General features: G+C 37.4%; 1 protein-coding gene across 1 annotated transcript; it reads left to right on the top strand.

Annotated features, from left to right (window-relative positions):
- The first annotated feature begins 4,345 nt into the window (after positions 1-4,345).
- On the top strand, positions 4,346-24,841 carry ABCB25 (ABC transporter of the mitochondrion 3). The gene is made up of 20 exons (XM_059573471.2): positions 4,346-4,691; positions 4,792-5,007; positions 5,087-5,273; positions 5,715-5,776; positions 5,997-6,040; positions 6,467-6,569; positions 6,798-6,905; positions 7,249-7,332; positions 7,445-7,505; positions 8,265-8,410; positions 8,514-8,630; positions 12,456-12,541; positions 13,880-13,968; positions 16,538-16,593; positions 19,575-19,655; positions 19,789-19,854; positions 19,964-20,056; positions 20,551-20,615; positions 23,910-24,045; positions 24,475-24,841. The coding sequence occupies exons 1-20, from the start codon at positions 4,380-4,382 to the stop codon at positions 24,616-24,618; spliced, it is 2,256 nt and encodes a 751-aa protein (XP_059429454.1). The 5' UTR covers positions 4,346-4,379; the 3' UTR covers positions 24,619-24,841.
- Positions 24,842-25,131: the final 290 nt, after the last annotated feature.

The following is a 25,131-nucleotide window of genomic DNA, read 5'->3' as shown; positions in this document are numbered from 1 at the left end:
TTGAAGCCGAGATATTGAAGTCCAAGCTAAGGACTTTAGTACGCCATTTGCTTTGTTTGGCAAAACATTTTCTTTAAACACTGTAGTTGATGTAGATTGATGTGAAAAAAAAAAAAAAAAAAAGTAGGAATGTTTCGTATAAAAAAAATTGAAAAAATGTGGTATAAAAAAGTGAAAAAGATTTGTTTTGTAGTGATTTTTTATTTGAATAATAATAAAAAGTAAATTATGTAATATAAAAAGTGAAAAAAAAAAAAAAAAAAAAAGTTCGAATATTTTGATATTGATTTTTTTTTTTTTTAGAAAATGTGATGAACAGTAACAAAGGAAAAATAAAGGCTTTTGCCAAACAAAGCCACGTAACTTTTAAGGCCCAAGTTAACATTTACGGGTCAATTTGAGAAACAAAAAAATAAAATAAAATGGTTTAATCTGCTTAGTGTGAACTTCAAATCCGCTTCAAAAATAATATTTTAGTTCTTAGATGAACATTTTTATCATCTAATCGGCTTGACAAAAGAAAATAAATTAGTAGTATGATGTAGCCCACACACTATATAACTCGATGAATTGGCAAGATGTGATTTTATAGAATACCTACTTCGAAGATTGGGCTTTGTTTGTTTTCTTCTTCCATGTAGTTAGATGATAAATTCAGTGTCAAAATTAAGTTTGGTGTAAGGTCGTTAGTGCTTGATTGGGCTTTGTTCCAAAACCATTTAGTCGATACGGCGGTTGCACCATGTTCGAATTCAAAACACAACAAGAAGGTTTTTAGGACCATCCGGTCAAAGGGACGGTCAGAATCACATCTAAACAACTGTATACGCATTAAGTGGAAGTCACAGTATTGTTCGATCGGTTTTACAGTCGGTCAAAGTTTGAACGTCATACTCACCAAAAAAAAAAAAAGTTTGAACGTCATAAGGATTGCAACTGGTAGTGTTACTTGGTCGGAGTCGGACTCATTATTGGATACCGTTCAAATAGAAGGAAGATCACAACTAGGTAGAATTTTCCTATTGGCTAATCTGCCCAAATACCACCTTCAAAATTTGTCTTTTTCAATGTCTATATATACCTCAAATTGCACACTTTTCCACATACTCTAAGGCCACTATTCGATGTGCTAAGTGAAATCTTTTGTATCCATATTATATATGCCTTCAATTTTATATCTGTCTTAGACTTTGCTTAAACGACACAAAATTCTAAAACTTTTAAGCACCAAAGTTTCGAGTTGGAAGAGGAACTTTTAGGGAGTGTAGAATTTGGTGTAGCATATACTACGGTTGTAACCTACCACTAGGCAAAGAATTCGGTGTCGTATCCCATTAGCAAAGGAAACTTGATCAAAGCCGTACCTCGTTAATGGACGTTCTAGTCCTATATAAGAAAAAGACATACAATTATTTAAAGTACAATGACACAACCATTTTCTCATATAACAAAACACTCTACTCTCGAACACTTGAGCTCTCTTCCTTTGAGCCATACATTTTATATATTTGCTACCTTAAACATAAAAGAGTTATTCCACCGGCAACCCCCCGACAAATTTTCTGTTGTTTATACCCCTTTTTTTTTTTTTTTTTTTTTTTTTTTTTTTTTTTTTAGGCTTATGTTGACAAAGTTTAACTGTGTGATCATCTGTATGATTTCATCACTTATAAATTAAATTGGTTTAAGCATGATCGAATGTTATGGTGTCCACGTTTTATATGTTTGTGGTATCCAAATTGAAAGCCCATACTATCTAGTCCGTCCTTAAAAGTGGTGTTTTGCAGCGTCCAATCACCTTGTGACACATCATTAATTTAAGAAAAATGCAAAAAATGAAAATGAGAACAAACACAGCAAATCAAAATGAGAAAGATAAAAATAAATATAAATAAATAAAAACTCGTAGCCGGCGATGCCAGACCCGCAAGACCCAGGCCGGCGAGACCCAGGCCACACCCACGACGCCGTGGATTTGGAGACCCAAGGCTCGAGACGCATGGCCTCAAACCCGCCATCCGTGACCCACCTCAAACCTGCCCTACCAACGCTATGGCTCACCTCAAAACTTGTTTCTAATGCCTAAAATCCATCTCAACATCCGTTTTTAATGTCAAAAATTTGTCTCAAAATCCGTTTCTAATGCTTTAAAACTCGTTTTTTTATTCAAAATTAAAACGCAGAGAGGGAAGGTTAACCCTTTAAGAATTTTATCACTCTAAAAGCCGGAGAAGATGACGTCGACGTTGAAGACGGTAACTCTCATCGCTGGAGAGGGTGACCCAGCCAGCCGTGGGTTTGCCCCAACGCCATTTCTAAGATTTCTTCTTTCTCTGCCAGACCCATGGCCATTTCTTCTTTCTCTCTTTTCATTTTTCTCCTTCTTTCTCTCTTTTCTTCATCCGTTGTATTTGGTTGTAAGTTAATTTTGTGCACATGTTGTGCTTTAACTTAAGTGTCAGTTGTTCATTGGGGGTGTAAAGTGTGGGTTTTACGCCACGTCCAAACGTAAGGTTTTCCCATCCAAATTTGGCTGTAGGTTGCTATGAGATACAACCCATCATTCATTCATTGGGAATATCTTCTATTCGGTCGCGGCATAAAACTCATGTTTTTTGCCCTCCAATAGAAGAAAGACACTTCAGTTAAAGTATAAAAATTGCACAAAAATTGTCTACAACAAAAACACTAGATTTAAAGCTTCAACAGAGAGAGAAATGAGAGACTTTCGGCCTGAGACCCGCCGTGGATCAGCAGACCCAAGCGGGTCTCGGGCCGGACCAGCTGCCGGTCCCCTTTTGCTCTCCGGTGCTCTCTCTCTCTTTCTCCGGCGACATTTGGTATGCCGGTTCCCCTCTTGATTTCTGGTGCTCCTCTCTCTCTAATTCTCACCAGCAGCAGCAGAGAACCAAAAAAAATTTTGAGTCACTGAAAAGCCAGATCAGATAATTGAAATCTAGTTTTAAAAAAATTGTGTCAAATTTTGTGTTTCAATCTCTGGCTGTAAAACCCAGATCAAGTGCTCTCTCTCTCTCTCTATACATTTCTTGGCCATTTTTCCCCTCCCCAAAAACCAGGAAAATGAACAAAAATAAAAATAAAAATAAATAAGTAGTCTCTTTATCAAGTATACTGGGGCAGTTTAAAACCCATGTGATCTTCTGTAGGCATAGCACATCGCCATTTCTAGTATTTCTAGTATGTGTAAGAGAGAGAGAGAAAGAGAGAGAGCACTGCGCAGTAGAGAAATCTTTTTATCTGCTGCTGCTGCTTGTGTGTGAGAGAGAGAGCACAAGGCAGCCTTTTTTCTCTGCATGTGTGGGAGAGAGAAGGAGCACTGAAGAGGTCTGGGTTGAGCTCCAGCGTAATCTCCGCCAACTCTGGCTGGGCTCCGGCAAGGTCTCTGCTACCGCCAGAAAGAGAGGGAGAGAGGGGTAAAATGAGGGGTTTTGTGGATGATGGGAGTTAATCCTGTGTTTTTTTCTTATTTTCTTAAGATGCAATAGGTGAGTTGGCAGCATTTGAATGGAGGCAGAAAACTCACGACCGTATAGCAGCACCTCTCTTATTCATTTAGGCTTGGTAAAAAAAATTCATTTTTTATAAAAACACAGTTTTATAAACCCCCTCCCAGCCAAGGACTTACCACTGCAGCACGGCGTGGGAAGCGCTGGGTGATGCTGCTATAAAATAAACATATCTAAATTTTTTTTTAGGGTTGGGCCCTAGGGAGTGGTCGACGCCAGCCTGGGATGGGTTTGACCACCCCATGCAAAATGGGGTGCCTAGCCACCCCCTATGGGGTGGTTTGGCCATTCCTGTCTTTTTTATTTTTATTTTTTTAAAATTAAATTAAAAAATTAAGATTTTAATGATGTAAAACGGTGTATTTTGATCTAGACTAACGGCTATTACAAAATTTTTACGACAGAAATTTTATTGTCATTTCGATTGACCCAGACAATAAATTATCAGAAAAAAAATTTTAAAAAATAAAAATTTTAGCGTGTAGAGTCTGTTGACCAATGATTTTAGAGATATTTACCCATAAATAAATAAATAAATAGTCCGATTTGAGCTTTCGTTATTTCTCTCCTTTTGTATCGGATCCGACTTACATGTTATTAAAATAACATGTATGCTGTAGTTGAATCAACGGTTAAAATTGAATTTTAAAGTTGACCTATTTTTAAAAACATTTAATAAGAGAGAGAAAATAAAAAGAAATTTTAAAAAATTCAATTTTGATCATGCTGTTATTTTAATAACAGCATATAAGCCAAATCCGTATATGCTTTATCCGTTGTCGTTATTACACAGTTGAAATTTGGGGTACGAATGCGAATTGTGAAGTGGCTGGCTCAGTTGAATAAAAAAGAATGCTTGGTACCGCTGCATCGCGGAGCCGCCTTAGGGCTCCTGGGCTACTCCTCCAATGCAAGATTCTGTATCCAACTGCTAGTGCTGCCACTCTCCTACGCTCCTACCGTCCTCCTCCTATTCCTCTTCTTCGTAATTCAACTATCGCCTTCGATGCCGCTGCTGGTGGTGGCCCACGTCCACTCGACAGCAACGCCAACTGGAATATCAAAAGACGAACTCATCCCAATCTCCTCAAGGCCTTCCTTTCCGATTCACCTTCTTATTCTTCTTCGCCCAGCAGAGCAGCCAGACCTTACCCTCAACATCCTGTTAGTCGTTGTATCCAGCTTTTATATTTTCATCTCAACATTTCATGATGCTCAACTAATTAATTACTGGATTGGGTACCTCTATTTACTTGTCAAGCAGAGTTCCATGCTGAATGGGCGCCTTTTGTTCTCAACCTCAACCTCCAAAACTGACACCACCGATTCGAATAAGCTTGAAAAAGCCAAGGGATCTCCTCAGAACGAAGTTGCCGACACGAAAATCTTCCGTACTCTTGCCAGTTACTTATGGATGAAAGATAACCCCGAATTCCGTCTCAGGGTCCTCACTGCCTTGGCTTTTCTCGTCGGTGCTAAGGTTAGAAGTCAGTAATCACTACTGCTCCACCCCGTTCCCTTCTCCACTGGGTCTAATTTTACTTTGTTCTCTTTTTCAGGTTTTGAACGTTCAGGTGCCCTTCCTCTTCAAACTCGCCATTGATTGGCTAACAACCGCTACTGGCAATGCTACTGCTCTCGCTTCCTTTACTACCGCTAATTCAACTGCTTTAGTTCTTTTTGCCACCCCAGCTGCCGTTTTGATTGGATACGGGATTGCACGCACGGGTGCTTCTGCTTTCAACGGTACTACCGCATGAAGTAATTGCTGATTCTTGTCTAGATGTCACTCTTCTGTTTCTGCTTCCACCTTTAACCATATATGCATTCCCATTCCCTGAATATTGAGTAATTCATCCCTTCCTATTTGTTTAAACTTTTAGGACAAGTGGTAATTTAACATGGTATCTGAGTCAAAGGTTCATTTACCTCCCATTTTAATTAAATATTTTACGTGTTGAACCTCACCTATTAAAAGGGGGTTTGAGCCCGCACGTGAGGGGAAGTGCTAGAATATTGATTAAATGATTAAATTTATTTCTTCCTATCGGCTTAAGCTTTTGGGATAATTGGAAATTTAACATCAGAAACCATCTACTACAATTTCTTCATTGATTTTCTTGGTGATTTCTCACCATCCATTCATTTCATTCTTTCTTGTAACTGAATGCAACTCTCTTGTGGCAGAACTGCGGACTGCCGTGTTTTCTAAGGTTGCTTTGCGAACAATTCGATCAGTATCTCGGAGAGTATGTAGCTGCAAAAGCTTTTTCATTTATTTCATTGGAGTTTACGACATCATTGCATTATGCATGTCTAACACTTTATTTCCCAATATGCCATTTGCATTTGTACATCCCCCGCATTCTTCTTTCTTGTGATTCCACGTTTCCTACTATTGAGATGCTTATATAAACCTCAGCTAATTCCTTCAACACGACTGACGTAATTGTATCTAACTTTCTGCAGGTGTTTTCACATTTGCATGATCTTGACCTTCAATATCATCTTAGGTATTGCATCTAACTCAGAGAATTTTGTTGTTTTTTTTCCTTTCTATATGTCTCTAGTTGTTACTAAGAACCAGCATCAGGATGCAATTTTTATTTCTTCCCCAATGAACTAGTTCAGTTCTCGAGTATATATTAGTCCATTTTTGGAGTTGCAATGATTAAAAAAAGATGCTCTACTTTAAATTTGCATTTGTTCAGTATGTTGTGCCAATATTGTGTAGCACGCAAGTGCTCCAATATTGTCAAAGTTATATCTCTATGCAATATCAATGCATAAATTCAGGGTGACTGCCCTTATGCAATAAAAAAGTTTGTTGTAATAACTCTTTTTTTTTTTTTTTTTTTTGTTGTTGTTTCAATAGAAACACTATTGAGTAGCTAAGCTCCATGTGTTTCTTTTTTCTCACTTGGCTACTGTATTTCCAGTCGAGAAACAGGTGCATTGAATAGAATCATTGATCGTGGTAGCCGCGCAATAAATTTCATTCTCTCGTCTATGGTGTTCAATATTGTACCCACCATCTTAGAGGTAAGAGGATGTAGATTTGATTGTTATTTAACTACGTAACATTTATGATGACACTGGATTTTGCAATTTTGGATGCTTCTGTTTGAATGGAATGGTGACATATGGATGATTTATATTGGGCTACATTATGGCCATTTTCTTGGTTACATTTTCTTATTACATTATCATCCTCGCTGCTGCTTCTTTCTTCCCGAACCACTTCTACAGATTTAACATGTATCCTTCCAGATATCTATGGTATCAGGTATACTGGCATACAAGTTTGGAGCACCCTTTGCATGGATTACTTCACTATCAGTCGCTGCATATATTATTTTTACATTAACGGTGACACAGGTATCATTTCTCCTGTCAGGTCTTTATCAATAACATGTGGATATGGCTCCAAGAAATGGAAGTTATTGTAGACTTCATTTCCTTTCTTTTGCATCGATATATTAGTCTATTTTTGTAGGCATTGCAAAAATATCTTAAGCGATTTCACAATGTTTAAAAGCATATGTGCTATTGTCTCCTGATGGTCCTATGAGCTTGAATTTATAAGATATTTTTTTCAAGAGTTTTTTTTTTTTTTTTTGTGTGTGTGTGGGGGGGGGGGGGGGGGGGGGAGCGGAGTTTGGAATGGGGCTTCCATCTCGGGCTTACCATTATCAATTAAGGGTTTCTTTGTCTTTTCCAGTGGAGGACTAAGTTTAGAAAGGCCATGAATAAAGCTGATAATGATGCAAGTTCAAGGGCAATTGACTCACTTATTAATTATGAGGTGAGGCTCTGATGAACTTTGTATGCCTGCTTTTCTCCTTATGCATTATTTTCTCGCATTCTAGCCATTTTTCCCTCTCTGTTCTGAAGTGATGCTGTGTTATTTTTTTCAGACCGTGAAATATTTTAACAATGAAGGCTTTGAAGTTGAGAAATATGATGAGTACTTAAAAAGTAAGTTGTCTTGGTATCACAGTAGTTTTTACTTTAAATTATTAATGCAATTGTATTGGGTATAAAGGGATGAAGCCCACTTGGTTCTGTGATAGTGAGGGGCAGAGAGGCCTAGTTGCTGTGCCACCTCATTTAGAAGACCTTTTTTCTTCTTCATTCTTGGTTCTAATGCATGAAATAATTGGGACCTTCAATGTGGACCACAGCCCTTATCATTTAGGACAATTGACAAATTTTGATGAAGAACTACCATACCAGATTTCTCTCTCTCTCACAAATGGACAATTGCCCACCCTACAGGCTGTCTTTTGTGTGGACAATACCAAGCTAACTGGGTGGGGTGGCTGGGTTTGGTTCCCAATTTTGGAGCCTGTCTTGTTTTTGGTGGTTGAAAACAAACTTGCCCTTGTGGGGTTTAGGTTTAAGAAGTCCTGTCCTAATTCTGCTCTGTTACCACTTCTATCTTTATATGGACTAGGAGATTGCTCCTGCTTCATACTTCTAATAGTTTAAAAGATGATCTTATGTGACCAGCCAATCAATTTCAATATGGCTCAGATGTTGTCGGACAGTCTTTTTTTATCTAGCACTAATATAGTTCAAGGACCTTTTAATCTTTAGCCTTTGCTGTTGTTTTTCTTCCTAATAGTTATGCAAAAATGCAAGTTATATCCTTTCATTTAAACTATTATCTTTAGAAATTTATCCTAATTGAATCTTAATGCTGTTTCTGTTGTTGTTGGTGATTCTATTACTCAGGGTATGAGGATGCTGCTTTAAAAACACAGCGTAGTCTTGCATATTTGAACTTCGGCCAAAATGTAATATTTAGCACAGCTCTGTCAATAGCTATGGTGTTATGTTCACATGGAATAATGAATGGGGAGATGACAGTTGGTGATTTGGTAAAATATGTTCTTATGCACTTCCTTGTAAAGAAGTTTGAATGTTATAAAGTGATTGAGTGGTGATCACACAAATTGTGGGTTAATGTCATGATACATACAGGTCATGGTGAATGGGCTTCTCTTCCAATTATCTCTTCCACTGAATTTTCTTGGCAGTGTCTATCGTGAGACCATACAGAGTCTTGTTGACATGAAGTCCATGTTTCAGTTACTGGAGGTATTTCTCAAGGGACTTCCTACAATTCTTGTGCAGTTTAATTTTCAATGGCTGGGATAAAATTGTCTAATTTTTTTTTGATAAGTAATAATGCATTAAAGAGCACAGAGGGGCGCAACCCAAGTACACAGGGGCGCAGCCCAAGTACACAGGGAGTATACAAGAGAGTGACTAAGCAGGGGAGAGACAAGAAGAGAACATAGAGAGGAAATCAGGAAAATTAATCACTATAGGAGCAAGCCAACCTGCAGTCCAAGAGAAAAGAGTGTACAAAAAGAAATAAACAAGGTCCTCAAGTGTCCTCGACAAATCCTTGAAGCATCTCGCATTTCTCTCCATCCACAGGCACCATAAAAGACAAAGGGGAGCCATCTTCCACACCACGGCACTACTAGATCTCCCACCCGACCACCAACTGGCAAACAAATCCTTGACACTTCTAGGCATAACCCAACACAAATTGAAGCGGGAGAAAATAACCTCCCACAGCTTGCGCGCTACCCCACAATGAAGAAAAAGGTGATCCACAGACTCTCCATCCATTTTACACATACAGCAACGATTAATCACCACAATGCCTCTCTTCCGAGCATTATCCAAAGTGAGAGATTTCCCAAGGGCGGCCGACCAAGCAAAAAAGGTCACTCTCGAAGGAGCCTTTGTGCGCCAAATACTTTTCCAAGGAAAGTGATTGGACTCTTTTGAGACAAGCATCCTATAAAAAGAGCGAACCTCAAACTTCCCTTTTCTAGAAGGGGTCTACCACATCCGATCCTCCCCTTCCCCACGAATCGAGGTCGAATACAAGAGCGAGAAGAGGGAGGCTAAGACCGTCTCCTCCCAATCCAATGTATTACATTGGATCTTTTTTCATATCAGTAGTGTTTATGCCTTGTGATATCTTTTGTAGGAGTTAAGATCTAGAATAAAATTGTTTTTGAGGCAACAAACGCTGGGAAAAAAAATGATTTTTGCTTAGTTTGGCTACATATGTTTTTCTTTACTCATTTCACTTTCACAAAGACTTTGCTCATCTGTTGTAACAAGAAAGCAAATTCATATTTCATGAACTCTTCTAATGAAGACAGGAAAAGGAGGACCCAGCTGCAATAAAAGATCACATAGTGCAGTACTATCAAGGTTTATACTCGGAACAAAGTTCTTGGCGTCCTAGAATGGATAACTAGCCGTTTTTGTCTATTGATGAGGAGGATAATAGGTGGTTAGAAAGAGACTTTGAGGAAAAGGAGGTTTGGGAGGTGGTAAAAAGCATGGATGGTGACAAGGCCCCGGGTCCAGATGGCTTCTCCATGGCTTTTTTTCAAGCTTGTTGGGGAGTAATTAAACAAGATGTTATGGCGGTTTTTGCTGAGTTCTTTCGAAGACGTCAATTGGTGAAGAGCTTGAATGCTACATTTATTTCTTTGATTCCGAAGAAGGCGGAAGCGGTGGAGATGAAGGACTTTAGGCCCATTAGTTTGGTGGGAGGGGTGTACAAAATTGTTGCTAAGGTGCTTGCCAATAGGTTGAAAACTGTTTTGGGTAAGGTCATTTCCTATTCCCAAAATGCCTTTATAGGGGGTCGGCAAATCCTTGATTCCATTCTCATTGCCAATGAAAGCGTGGATAGTCGCATGAAATCAGGGTTGCCAGGTGTTCTGTGTAAATTGGACTTGGAAAAGGCCTATGACCATGTCAATTGGGACTTTATTTTGTATTTGCTGCATAGATGTGGTTTTGGAGAGAGGTGGAGGGCTTGGATAGAGTGGTGTATTAAGTCGGTGAGATTCTCCATTCTTGTGAATGGCTCGCCGGAAGGCTTCTTCAAGAGTTCGAGGGGAATCCGGCAAGGGGATCCTCTCTCTCCCTTGTTGTTTGTGCTAGTTATGGAGGCTCTGAGTAAAATGGTAAATGCGACGGTAGAACAAGGTCTTTTGAATGGGTTCTCGGTGGGAAATAGGGTCTTATCGGATTTGAGGGTCTCTCACTCTTTATTTGCAGATGATACTTTGATCTTTTGTGAAGCTTCTATTGAGCAAATCCGGTATGTACGTCTTATTCTTTTATGCTTCGAAGCTGTTTCGGGTTTAAAAGTGAATTTGGGAAAATCCAAGATTGTGGCTATTGGTGAGGTGGAGAACATTGGGGTGTTAGCTAGTATCCTTGGGTGTAGTGTTGCCGAGTTGCCTATGAAGTATTTGGGCCTCCCTCTAGGGGCGCCGTACAAGGATACGGTTATGTGGAATGATGTGATTGAAAAGATGGAGCGTCAGTTGGCGGGTTGGAAGAGGATGTATCTCTCTAAAGGAGGCCGCATAACTCTTATTAAAAGCTCTTTGGCTAATCTTCCGACTTATTTCTTGTCTTTGTTCCCGATTCCTATAAGTGTAGCTAAAAGGATTGAGAAAGTCCAAAGAGATTTCTTGTGGGGAGGAATGGGAGATGAGACTAAAATGCATCTTGTAGGTTGGGATCAAGTTTGTCGTCCCCTTCGATATGGAGGACTTGGCATTCGGAAGATGCACCAATTTAATCAAGCTCTTTTGGGGAAGTGGCTTTGGAGGTATGCGAATGAGAGCGATGCTTTTTGGTGTAAGGTTATTAAAGCTAAGTATGAAGATAAGGAAGGTGGGTGGTGCACAAAGGAGGTTTCAGGCTCCCATGGTGTGGGTCTTTGGAAGCACATTCGTCAAGGGTGGAATTTTTTTGCTAAAGGGATCCGGTTCGAGGTGGGGGAGGGTTCGAAAGTTCGCTTTTGGCATGATGTTTGGTGTGGGGAGAATTCCTTGAACCAAGCTTTCCCGTCCTTATTTAGTATTGCCAGTCATAAAGAAGCTTGGGTGAAGGATAACTTTACTTGGAGGAATGGGAGAGTTGAATGGAATGTTATTTTTGTTAGGTCCGTTCAAGATTGGGAGCTGGATTTGGTTTCTCCTTTTTTTGATCGGTTGTATTCATGCAAGATTTCCTTAGGAGTGACTGATCGTATGTGTTGGATTTCGTCCAAGAAAGGAAAGTTTGAGGTTAAGTCACTCTACAAGGCTTTGTCTCACTCTTATCAAGAGGTTTTTCCTTGGAAGAGCATTTGGCGTACTAAGGCTCCCTTGAGAGTGGCTTTTTTTGGGTGGACTGCAGCCCTAGGCAAAATATTGACGCACGATAATTTGCGTAAAAGAAACATAGTGGTTATGGAGTGGTGTTGTATGTGCAAAAAGTCCGGAGAGACAGTCGATCATCTTCTTCTCCACTGTGAGCTCGCGAGTGCTCTTTGGCAGTCGATCTTTATTCGGTTTGGATTGCATTGGGTCATGCCTGGCAGGGTGAGGGACTTGTTCGATAGTTGGTGGTCGGGAGGTAGTTCCCGAAGCGCAGTTGTGTGGAAGATGATCCCTCTGTGTCTTATGTGGTGTATTTGGATTGAAAGAAATGCTAGATGTTTTGAAAATTCCACTAGGACTTTAGAGGAATTGACCCATTTTTTCTTCTTTACTCTCTACTCTTGGACGGCCGCATGGCTAGCTCCTTTAGAGTTTAGTTTCACTGATTTTCTTTTTCATTTCTCTCCCTCTTAGGAGCTCTCGTTTATACTTCCCGTGTAAATGGGTTGCGCCCCTCTGCGCTCTTGTTTTATATCACATAATTACTTATCAAAAAAAAAAGAAGACAGGAAAAGGAGATACATACTCTTTTATAGATAGATGGACTTTTTTCTCGCTTTACACAAGTTATTTGTTTGTTATTCTTCCTCGTAGTCTAAACTTTATTTCTCAATGCCTGTTTCATTGTGTTCTCATAGCATTTTTTTTCTTACTATGATTAATGCAGGAGAGGCCTGAAATTAGAGATAAAGATGACGCAAAGCCTCTTAAGTTGGATGGAGGGAGAATTCAGTTTGACAATGTACACTTTAGGTAGCTGATTTATTTTTTATTTTTTGTTTTCCAGTTATTAGGATGAGTTTTGCCTAGCTATTACTCCAGTATATTGGCTTATAGACATAATGATTGAGATAGTTGCATAATTTGATGGTGTAACAAGAAGCGGAAGGTGGTCATCAGTTGGGATGTCTTATTTGAAAAATGATCACATCACATAATTCGGACCTTCTTCTTTGGATACTTTGGAGCCATCTATTCATACCAATATCCCAAAAGTCCAAGCTAGATAGGAAGTAGGCTAAAAATATATATCAAGCACTCACACTAACATCCCAAGATGAGCATGCTCACCTAATACCTGTTAAGAAATATGACCCTTGCACATGGGTAATAGAAGAGATTATGGGAGTAAGTTGGGGTCACCAAGACTTGAATCAAAGTCTTATAGTCCACCAAACTCTGGTATTGTGTTGGTGATCATCATTCCCAACAAATTTAGATGTTGGGAAGTGTGCTAAGAATGGACATCGAGCACACACTAACGCCAACAAATGTTGGGTTGTGGATCTTGAATTGCAAGCACATGTACGAGATATCAGTCCTTGAAGACTTTCTTCTGTGTCATGTTTTATATTCAGCCTTACCTTTAGCAACTCTTTTATTTGTTACAAATAGACTGTCATAAATAATCTCTGCCATTTACCTATTCAATATCTGCAATGTTTTTGGACTCAATTATAGGTTAGTATTCTGCTAAGAGAGTGTATTTGTGTAATTTCTCACAGTTATCTTGTATAAGTTTTTCCTTTTTGGCTTTTAATGTGTCTCAGTTTTCTACTATGCCTCAATTTTTGGCTTTTTGTTCTTCTTTTTGCCTTTAGTGGGGCCTTTCTTTGTTTACATCTTGTGTACTAGGATTGTGTCCTTCTGCGCTTTTCAATGAATTACTTATTTATCAAAAAAAAGTTATTCCTTTTTGTGTTGTTTATATCATTTACAATTTGTAAGCTTTGCTTTGGGTTCTAAAATCCCTTCAAACTCTTGGATTCATTATTGAGGTACAAATTTTACTGATGCTTATTTGTATCAACCTACCGTGTTTTGCCTATTCCTAGATAACTCTGAAAAGTAGAAATCTTTAGATCTCTCTCTCTCTCTGTGACTGACTCTGACTCTTGTTCATCATAAAGTATTATGGAATTTTCAACGTGGTTTATATAGTGTGCATGTTTCAGGTCTTTATGGACTACGAATGTGACGCATGATTACCATGGAATTCAATTGGAGATTTCATTTACTGTATTAATCTTATCAATAAGCTTACTACATTACTGATTGTTAATGCATTTTAATTGTTTTACTTAAATTCAGCTACCTAACAGAAAGAAAGATTCTTGATGGGATATCTTTTGTTGTACCAGCTGGGAAAAGTGTGGCTATTGTTGGAACCAGTGGCAGTGGTAAGGATTTAATGTGTCAGAACTCGTAATTCCTATTGATTATCTGCTATAATTTGCAATTATTTTAAAGCACGGATATATTACATTCAGATGTCTCATATCATGAATTGGAAATAGATGGCCCTCGTGTAACAACTTAGGGAAAACGTTAGCCACATTTGGGCTATCATCCAAAAAGATTAGTCAGTTTTGAGTTTCTAATCCTAGGGGGTGGCTCAAGTGGTAAGGACCTTAGTTTTAGTAGCATCCCCATTAGGTCTAAAGTTTGATTTTCATTGGGTGCAAACAATTCCTTAGAGCTACGGCTATTGGCAAAACTTGAGTCTTACCCAATCTGTGTGGAGGGGGTGCTATGCATGGGTCTAGCGTTGGCCCGGCAGGAATGGGTATACGAAGTGGACCTGCATTGAAGGGTTCCCTGTCATTTTTTTTTTTAAAAAAAAAATTGAAGCTTTTTTAGAATCACTTATAAAGCCTAGTTTCACTTGATAAGTAAGCAATGTGGGACTTAACACCCATGAGTGTCTTTCTATAGATCACCTACCCATGATTTGAAAATAGATAGCCCTCGTGTAACTATCCCCGGAAAACGCTAGCCATATTTACACTATTATCCTAAAAGGACTAGTCAATTTAGAGCTTCCCTAAAATTACTGATAATTTCACCTAGTAAGTAAGTAATGTGGGACTTAACACCCATAAGTGTCTTTTTATAAAACACCTACGCAAGTGGGCCACTCCTCTTCCCAATATAGGGTCGGGGTGTTACAATCTCTTAGGGAAATTCCTTGTGGTGGACATAGGCATTAAATGCCGAACCACCCCAAAATTCTCTTCTCTTTTTTCTCTCTTGCTTCCACTTATTTTCTCATAATTTACATTTTATCACAAATTTCTAAATGGTAGCAAAGCAAATATTACGAGTTTGAACCTTGTCTTTGCCATTTACCTTCAATTTTAATTAAATATTTCATGTGTTAGGTCTTACTAATTAAGGGGGAGTTTGAGCTCACACGTGAGGGGAAGTGTTAAAATATAAATTAAATGATTAAATTAACCATTTCTTATCGGTTTAAGCTTTTGGGTTAAATGGTAATTCTACATAGTATTAGAGCCACTTTCATGTGGACTTGAACCTTTTCAAATCTTGTCTTCATTGGCCCACATGGACTTGTCTTTTTGGCCCAGGTGGTCTTATCTTTTGGCCCAAGTAGGACCCGTCTTTTCGCTCTAGTGTCCTACTCTTTTGGCCCTTGGTAGGCCCAGTTTTCGGCCAATAGTTAGCGTAATTTGGCCCATTTTCAGCCCATAGTTGGCCTTATTTTTCGGCCATCATCGGGCTGCCACCTCTGGCATCACTTGTCTGGTGTCACCTCCAATCTCACACCCAATCTTGGCTATGCGTCGCACCTGAATCTGGCCCTAGCCGAGCTCACATTCAGCCTTTTGCTGCTGCCGCACAATATTCCATCAGCTTCATCAACGAATTTGAAGGCCAAGCTCATTCTGAAAATTTGGCCCTTGCTGCACTAGATCCATTTTAGCAAAAAAAAAAAAAAGATCAATCAATTCCTTTATTTCTCGGGAAGCTTGAGTTTGAGGGGGGAATGCTAGAATGTGTGATTCTCTATTTTAGGTTGATATTTTTCCTTACTAGTGATTGTAATCAAATCTTAGAATTTGGTTACCTTATTTGTATCCACATCACCTACCACATTACCTTATTTGTATTCACTCCACCAACCACCTTACCTTATTTGTGTTCACTCCACTTACCACATTACCTTATTTGTCCACTTCACCTACCACATTTTCCCCATAAAAGGGATCATTTGTATTGTAAACAAATCAAGTTTAACAATAGCAAAATGTAGTCCTTAGGGCAATTCCTAATGGTGGACATAGGCGTCTAATGCTAAACTACCCCAACACTCTCTTCTCATTTTTCTCTCTTGCTTCCCCTCTTTTTCTCACAATTTACATTTTATCACAAATTTCTACATGAAGAACGCATGTCATAACTTTGGGAAAACACTAACCACATCTACGCTTATACCTCAAGAAAACTAGTCAATGTTATAATTGGGGCTCCTTAGGATCACTTACATAGCCCAGTCTTAACTAATAAGGAACCAATGTGGGACTTAACATTCATGTAACACCCACTCAATGTGAGGATTCTTTTTGGGGTTCACAAATCATAAATGTTTGAAAATTAGTGATGGAATTATGCTTCTTATAAAATGTTTTATTAAGTTAGTAGGCCTTTTATAAGCTTTGGGTGTAATGTCTGTTCAACTTCTTTTCAAGTTTTTGCTCTCTTCAGTCTACACATAGGATCTTATGCAAACATACTAATCTATTCACAGTAATCATGTGTATGATCATTTACTTTGACTCTCACAAGATACCTGAACAAGTGTTTTTAGTCTTTATTTATGAATGTAGCTTTGCAATGCTTCACTTTTGTTTGTGTTAAACCATGAACCATGTTATTGCAACATAGAATGCTTTTGTACTCTATCTCCGTGCAGCATCACTAAGGATTAGAACTCGTATCTGCTTGCAGGCAAATCAACCATTCTTAGATTGCTCTTCAGGTTTTTCGACGCCCATTCTGGAAGTGTAAGAACTGAAGCTGCTATTCTCTGTATTTGTTTGCTATCGGCACAATATGGCTTAATAAATTGGTATCTTCCTCATGGAGTACAATCCTAATATAGCTGATTCTTGAATGATACCTATAACATAGGTTTGCATTTGTTACTTGCATCAGTACTGAATTTGCTTCTACTGTTTGCAAATTCTGATTAGCTAGACAAAATTGAAAATAGTTATGGAGTTTACCCCTTAATATAAATAATTAGAAAAGGAAAAAAAGAGAAAAGAAAAGGATATTGGTAATTATTATAAAAGTTGATGGTTCTATTTTTAAGTATACTTTTCATTAAATTCAAACAACTGTTGATTTCTACCATTAAAAATGTTAACTTTTTGTTATTGGGGAGGTAATATTATTATTTTTAATGGTTTTTTTTTCTCTTATCAAAAAAAAAAAAAAAATATTATTATTTTTAATGCATTATTTAACAAAATTTTTTTTAGTGTTGATGCTTATTATTGCCATTGAAATATTTGGTCTTAAGAAAGTTTCTCTAACTTCTAGCTTAACTATTCCTTTTTCCAATTCTCAAGCTTCTTTTCAATGAATACATTATAACTTAATTTCAAAAATCTTTTTGTGAAAACGTCTTAGAAAAGAATAGGAAAAAAGGTAAATAATAACAATGAAAAAGAAAAAAAAAAAGAAAGGAAAGAAATGTTATAGAGGAATTCATTAAATTCAAACAACTGTTAATTTTTGTCCTATAGTGATAGTTGGATATGTGGATCAAATTAAACCAATATTAAACAACAAAAGAAGTCACGAAATGCTACTTGTAAGATATTTAGCCACCCTAAAACTATTTTATATATTAAATTTTGGCTATTTTTTATCCTACATCTTATTAACTATTGTTATTGAAATTTTTGAATAGTTATTGAATGTATATGCACCAAAGTACAAAACTGTTGGAAAGTTTTGGCCTATTTAACAATGTTAGCAGCCTTGAAACCATTTAAAATGTTAAATTTTGATTATTGGGGAGGTAATATTATTATTTTTACTGCATTATTTAACAATTTTTCTTTGGTGTTGATGTTTACAGCTTAACTATTCATTTTTCGAATTCTCATGCTACTTTTCAATGACTACATTATAATTTAATTTCAAAAATCTCTTTGTGAAAGTGTCTTAGAAAAGAATATCAAAAAATAAAAATAATAATAATGAAAGAGAAAAAGAAAAAAAAGAAAGATAGAAAAGAAAGGTTGTAACAACTTAAGAAAAATCACTAGTCATATCTACGCTATCACCTCAAAAGGACTATTCAATTTGGAACTTTTCTAGAATCACATACAAAGCCTAATTTCATTTAATAGGTAAGCAATGTGAGTCTTAGCACCCAAGAGTGTCTTTCAATAAACCATCTACTCTATATGGGTAACTCTTCTTCCCAATTTGGGACTAGAGTGTTACATATATGCACCCAAGTATGAAACTGCTGGAAACTTTTGGCCTATTTAACAATGTTAGCCACCCTAAAACCATTTAAAATGTTAAATCTTGGTTATTGGGGAGGTAATATTATTATTTTTAGTGCATTATTTAATTTTTTTTTTTCTTTAGGGTTTATTTGTCATGGGAATATTTGGGCTTAAGAAGGTTCATTTAACTTCCAACTTAACTACATTATAATTAAATTTCAAAAATATTTTCGGAAAACATCTTCGAAAAGCATAGCAAAAAATATAAACAATATTAATGAAAAAATTTAAAAAAATTAAAAAAGAAAGAAAAGAAAGGTTATAGAAGAATTCATTAAATTCAAACAACTGTTGATTCTGCCCTATGGTGACGATTGGATGGATCAAATACCAACATTAAACAACAAAAAACAGTCATAAAATACATTGCTTAACGCACTACAGAGATCATTATTATTTCTTAAGCATGGAGAATAGTCCTTATCACTTTGCTAATGAACTCTGCCCTACATATATGTTTTTTAATAAATCCATATTTCTTCTGTTTTCTTCATATTTTCAGGAGAAAACATGTGAGATAAGTAAATTCCAAGAATCTCTTTATTTGTTCACCAGTTTCCAAAAATATTCCTAATTAAATTTTATATATAGGAATAGGAAATTCCATCCTAGGTTATATTTTGAAGCAGATTTTCTAACTTATGCAGTTATTATTCTGCTTTAAACATATTTAGGGAAGAAAAACATCTATAAATGGAAATTATAAAAACGTGTTAAAGATGAGGGTCATTAGAGTTTTTGATTCCATGCCTTAGAGAATTTCTTGAATTGTAATAGTTCTTTTCAAATAAATATTTGATTCCTCAATATTATATGATTTGTATTTATTTGTTTTCTTATTTGATTTGGACATTAATAACACTTTACCTATTAATATTAGGATACTAAAGAAATCCTATTTGATTTAGATTTCAAATATGTTTTGATTTATGCTTATATATTATATATTATATAAGCATTATAGGGATGCATTAAAGGGACACTTGTCAACATTTTAGACTGCCACTTGTTGCAATTATAGCCCATTCTCTTAAGCATTATTGGTGGCACAGTACATGAAGTGAGGAGTAGACCTACACAATTGATATACAAATAGATGATCACCTTTGTAGAATTCTATGTATTCTTAAAGCTTCGAAGGACACCTTTTTCTGGGTGCCAATTATTGCAGTTATCAGTAACCGATTCCTTTTCACCCTAGAAACTTGTTATGTAGGTATTTTGGAGGATTTTGTCTTATCTAGCTTTATCTCTAGCATTGTAAAATGTGCTCAATTCTATTTTCTCATTCCTGGAATATACTTTGGTGGATGAAGACTTGAGAGGTTGCTTTAATGTGATTTGACGAAGAATATTTTGTTCTCAGTTACATTCAAACTGGAAGTCATCTTTGTAATCTACGATGACATTTCAATCATTATCTTGCTTCCCCGCATGACCACTGAATTTTTTGACAGATAAGGATAGATGGTCAAGATATTTGTGAGGTGACACTTGAGAGTCTACGGAAATCTATTGGTGTTGTGCCACAAGATACGGTTAGTTCAATTAAGTGATTTGGCTTTTGTTCGTCTAATTCTACTCTTTTATACATATAAATGAAAATGTAACCCTTTTAGATCTTGCAAGTTGTAATATTTAAAAGACGAGCAACTTGTGTTTGATGGACAGGTGCTTTTCAATGATACAATATTCCATAACATTCACTATGGTCGTCTTTCGGCAATGAAAGAAGAGGTATTTGATGAAATTGTGTTACTTCTTCATTTGTTTATTTTGCTCTGCAAATTGTGCACTGTTGAATATCCTAGGTTGTTTTTTATAGCCAAATACTTTTTCTGTTAAGGTGTATGATGCCGCTCGACGTGCAGCTATTCATGACACTATCATGAAATTCCCTGAGAAATATTCTACTGTTGTGGGGGAACGAGGGCTGAAGGTGAGAGGACTACTACAGTAATACATTTTTTAATTATGGTGGTAACCGGTAAGACAACCCTCTTTGCCGGCTGGGCTGCTGGATAGAGTAGGGCGTTGGCTGTCCAAACATATGACTACTCTAGTGAATGCAAGAACCAGCTCTCAATAAGATATATGTGTCTGTGTATGTTGGTAATAAGATTGTCCTTTTAACACTTTAAGCTGTATAGGAGTGTCTTTGTACTCGACAGAGATCCATTGTGTACACAATTAGCTTTGAAAACTATTGTAAACGTGTTTTTCTAAAGTTCTAGGTGGACACCACATAAGAAAATATATATTTGGTGAGCTCTTATGGAGTTTTACATCTACATTTGGCAAAGGCAATGCTCAGTGCAGACCTTAAAGGTTTCTAGAGAATTGTGAACAAATAACTGCAATGAAAAGAAAAAACTTGGAGAGCTTGTCAGTCAACTCTTGAATTTTTAGTGATTGGGTGGCTTTTCTATGCAGTTAAGTGGTGGTGAGAAGCAGCGTGTGGCACTAGCTCGTGCATTTCTGAAATCCCCTGCAATTATGTGAGCATTTCCATTTATCTTTTCTTCTTGATTAAGAATGTCGTTTGTATTAATGTATGTGTGCATATTTAGTACATAAATGCTTATTCTATAAATAAAATATTCAGTTACATAAATGCTACTTTCATTTCACTTATTCCAAAGGTGCCCGGGGCTTCTGAGTTTAAGGAGTTCCGTCCTATAAGCCTTATAAGCGGGACTTACAAGATTATTGCTAAAGTTCTTGCTAATAGGTTGAGGAGGGTTGTGGATAGGGTGATTTCAAAGCCTCAGAATGCATTTGTGAAGGGCAGGCAAATTACAGATTCGGTCCTTATTGCTAGTGAATGTTTGGATAGCCGGATCAATTTAGGGGAATCGGGGCTGCTTTGTAAATTGGATATGGAGAAGGCTTATGATCATATAGATTGGAAGTTCCTATTGTATCTCCTCAGGCGGTGTGGTTTCAGGGAGAAATGGTGTTCTTGGATTGAGCGTTGTATTTCGACTGCTCGCTTTTTTGTGTTGATCAATGGTACTCCTTCCGGGTTTTTCAGAAGCTCTCGAGGGGTAAGGCAGGGGGATCCATTGTCTCCTTTCTTGTTTGTCATTATCATGGAGGCATTTAGTAGGATGATTGCTGCCGCCATTGATAATGGCCTTATCTCGGGCTTCTCTGTGGGAGCCAATATGTCTGAGAGGGTCACCATCTCTCATCTTTTATTTGCAGATGACACGTTGGTTTTCTGTGGGGCGAATATTGATCAAGTCCACTCTATTAAAGCTCTTCTCATTTGTTTTGAAGCTGTTTCTGGTCTGAAGGTCAATATGGCTAAATCAGCCTTGGTTCTGGTAGGTGAGGTGGCTAATATGGGAGAATTGGCTGGGGTATTGGGCTGTGGTATAGCGTCCCTGCCTTTGAAGTATTTGGGACTCCCTTTGGGCGCCAGTTTTAAGGCCAAAACCATTTGGGATGATACATTGGAAAAGGTTGAGCATAGGTTGGCTAGTTGGAAAAGGTTATATCTTTCCAAGGGAGGAAGGGTCACTCTAATCAAGAGTACGCTCTCTAATTTTCTTACTTATTTATTGTCCTTATTTCCCTTACCTGCTTCTGTGGCCAAGCGAATTGAGAAGTTTCAACGTGACTTTCTTTGGGGTGGCCTCAATGAAGAGTTTAAGTATCACTTGGTTAATTGGGACAAGGTATGCTCTCCAATCTCTAAAGCAGGTTTAGGGATCAGGAAATTGAGAGTTTTTAATCAAGCCTTACTAGGGAAGTGGCTATGGCGTTATGTGCATGAGAGAGAGGCTTGGTGGAGAATTGTAGTGGATGCAAAGTTTGGCTCTGAGTGGGGTGGATGGCATTCTGTCGACACTCCTGGCCCTCATGGGGTGGGTCTTTGGAGGCATATTAGGAGAGGGTGGCGTGTGTTTTCTAAACACATTAAATTTGATCCAGGAGACGGGTCTCATATAAGATTTTGGGATGATGTTTGGTATGGAGATACGATTCTAAAGGAAACTCTCCCAGGCCTTTACAATATAGTTAACGCAAAAGATGCGTCCATCGCCGACAATTTGGAGCTTACAGGAGGAACTCTTCAATGGAATGTTAGTTTATTTCGGTCGGTCCACGATTGGGAATTGAAAGTGTTAGCCTCGTTCTATACTTTGTTCTATTCCCACAGAATGAGGAGGGGAGGGGAGGACAAAATTTGGTGGATCCCGTCTAGAAAAGGGAAGTTCGATGTTAGATCATTCTATAATGTCCTAGTAAGCAAAGAGGCAGGTTCTTTTCCTTGGAAGAGTATTTGGTGCACCAAGGCACCTTTGAGAGTGGCTTTCCTTACTTGGACAGAGGTGTTAGGGAGGATCCTTACTATTGATAATCTCAAAAAAAGGAATCTTATCGTGATCAATAAATGTTGTTTGTGCAAAATTGATGAGGAGTCTATTGATCATTTGATCCTTCACTGTGAGATCGCTCGATCCTTATGGTATGCTATCTTCAATCATTTTGGATTGTCTTGGGTTATGCCTAGCAAGGTGGAGGGCTTGTTTGCTTGTTGGTGGTCGGGAGGTCGTTCTAGGAGTGACGTTGTTTGGAAAATGGTTCCTCAATGCATTGTGTGGTGCCTATGGTCAGAAAGGAACGAGAGATGCTTTCAGGATTTTGAGCGATCTTTGGAGGAACTCACGGCCTTCTTTTTTCATACTCTCTACACTTAGACAGCGGCTTGGCTCGCTCCTTTAGTTGTTAGCTATCTTGATTTCCTTGTTCTTTTCTCTTCTTCTAGTTAGACGTTTCCCTTGTATACTTCCTGTGTATTAAGGTTGCGTCCCTCTGCGCTTTTGATATAAAACATTACTTATCAAAAAAAAAAAAATCTTCAAACTCATTCATTCTATGTACCTACCTGGAGAACTCGTCATGGATGATTCTATTAATCTATTGATTTTTTTTTGGAATTTTCCATTTTCTTTTTTATTATTCTTTGGAGACTATCTTACAATACCTTTTTTTTTTTTTTTTTTAATGGTATAATCAAGGTATTTTGTTCTGGTCTCTTTTATGGATGTCGTTCAATGACCTCCAAGTGTCATACTGCCTATGCCAATAACAGTTACTAATTGACAAATAGATTAGTCATATCTGATAGATCATTTTAACTTCTTTTTTTCTTCCGTCAAAACTATACTTTTCCTTATGGCCAATAAACTTAGCAACTTCCCTCTACCCCTCTCTCACAGCCCCCAAAATAAAAATGGGGTGGAGGGTGTGGTCATGGATTCAAAATCTATTGGGTAATTCACCAATGAAATTAAAGTGTCATATTTTTCCTTCTGAATAAACACAGCACAACGCATTTATATGTACACACCCACACTGTAGTGTTGAGGAAAGGAAGGCTGATTGCGTCGTCCAAAATTTGTTAGGTTTTAAATTTCTCTGGTGTTTCTAACTTATGTTTTTTTTTTTTTGACTTTTCTTGTGGAGCTTGCAATAAATTTCTAGGCTGTGGCATTATATGCTACCAGATTTAATCTTGTGAGCAAATGCTCTTCAAATCTTTCTCTCCAAATGACTGATTTTACTTGCATTTTAGCCATAAATAATTAACTTGAGGCCTGATTTTAAGTTTCATTGCCATATTTTAAGCCTAATGAATGATAATCATAGGGGGACTATATCATAAAATCTTGGCTGAAATCTTTATTAACATTCTTCTCTCAATATAGAAAGGAGAAAAATAAGTTGCATTTTTTGTTTGTTTGTTTTTCAGTAACATGAATTTCACTTGATGTCTTCAGGTTATGTGATGAAGCTACAAGTGCATTGGACAGCACAACAGAAGCGGAGATTTTAACTGCATTGAAGTCCCTATCAAATAATCGAACTTCAGTCTTCATCGCTCATAGGCTTACCACTGCAATGCAATGTGATGAGGTAAGCATTCTTTGTAAAAATTATGAGCCAAACATATGGCGCAGAATTTTCAAGATTGTGTTGGACATCTAGCTCTTTTTTTTTCTGGCTTAGAAAAAGGTGATTCTTTTTTCGAAGAGAAATGCTATTAATTATATTTTTATTCCACAACTATTCCACAATACTGATATGGCAGTCTCAACAAACCTATATATCTTTTTTGTAAAACAAGGATTGATCCAAGGATTGTTTTAGACTACCACATTAGCATTGTTGCAGGATAATTGGGGGATAAAAATGTAATTTTTAGCATTATTCGACTTGCCTCAATAAAGAAAAAAAAATGGCACTTTTAGTATGCTACAACGTTTTCTATTCATTCCCTCTTTGGCATACTGTTTTCTATAATCTTATATGTTACTCATCCATCTTTTAAAAATATTATATCAGATCATAGTTCTGGAAAATGGGAAGGTCATTGAACAGGGACCCCATGAAGTTCTAGTGTCAAAGGCAGGAAGATATGCACAGCTGTGGGGACAGCAAAATAACACTGTGGATGCACTTGATACAGCCATCAAATTTGAGGCATGATTGCCCCTCTTCAGTTTTCTCAGGGTGAACAAAATGACGCGTAAAATGAAATGGAATTTGTTTAGTTTCCTCTTTTGTCAATCTTACCCTTTGACTTCATTATTCATAAACAATGTTCAAGTTGATATACAGTAAAGAAAATGCCTATTCTTTTGCCTCAAAGAGAGGAAGAAATTAACATATCTTATGACAATAGATATCTGAGCAGGAAAGATTGGCACACTGTGTAGGCTTTTAGCTGAATATCATGCCTGAAGGCTTTTAGGCGCACAAATATCATGCCTGACCTTGTTATTCAGCACTGGGGTTGCTGAATATGTTCAAGCTTTATTGTAGTTTATCATAATAGTTTTGTTGTATCGATGACGACGCCACCAAATGCGTTGGAATTATACCAAATATGACGTAATAATTTCACATCGAGCCAAAATGGAAGTTTTTAGCGTCTTCAGAGAGGGAATTCAAGAACCATACATTTGTCAAATTAGTCACTCCACGTAACGGCAAACCCTA

This window comes from Corylus avellana, chromosome 8 (genome assembly GCF_965113065.1).
Source record: "Corylus avellana chromosome 8, dhCorAvel1.hap1.2, whole genome shotgun sequence".
NCBI classification, from domain to species: Eukaryota; Viridiplantae; Streptophyta; class Magnoliopsida; order Fagales; family Betulaceae; genus Corylus; species Corylus avellana.
Note: the sequence above shows the minus strand (reverse complement) of the source record. Positions and strands in the feature narration are given on the sequence as shown.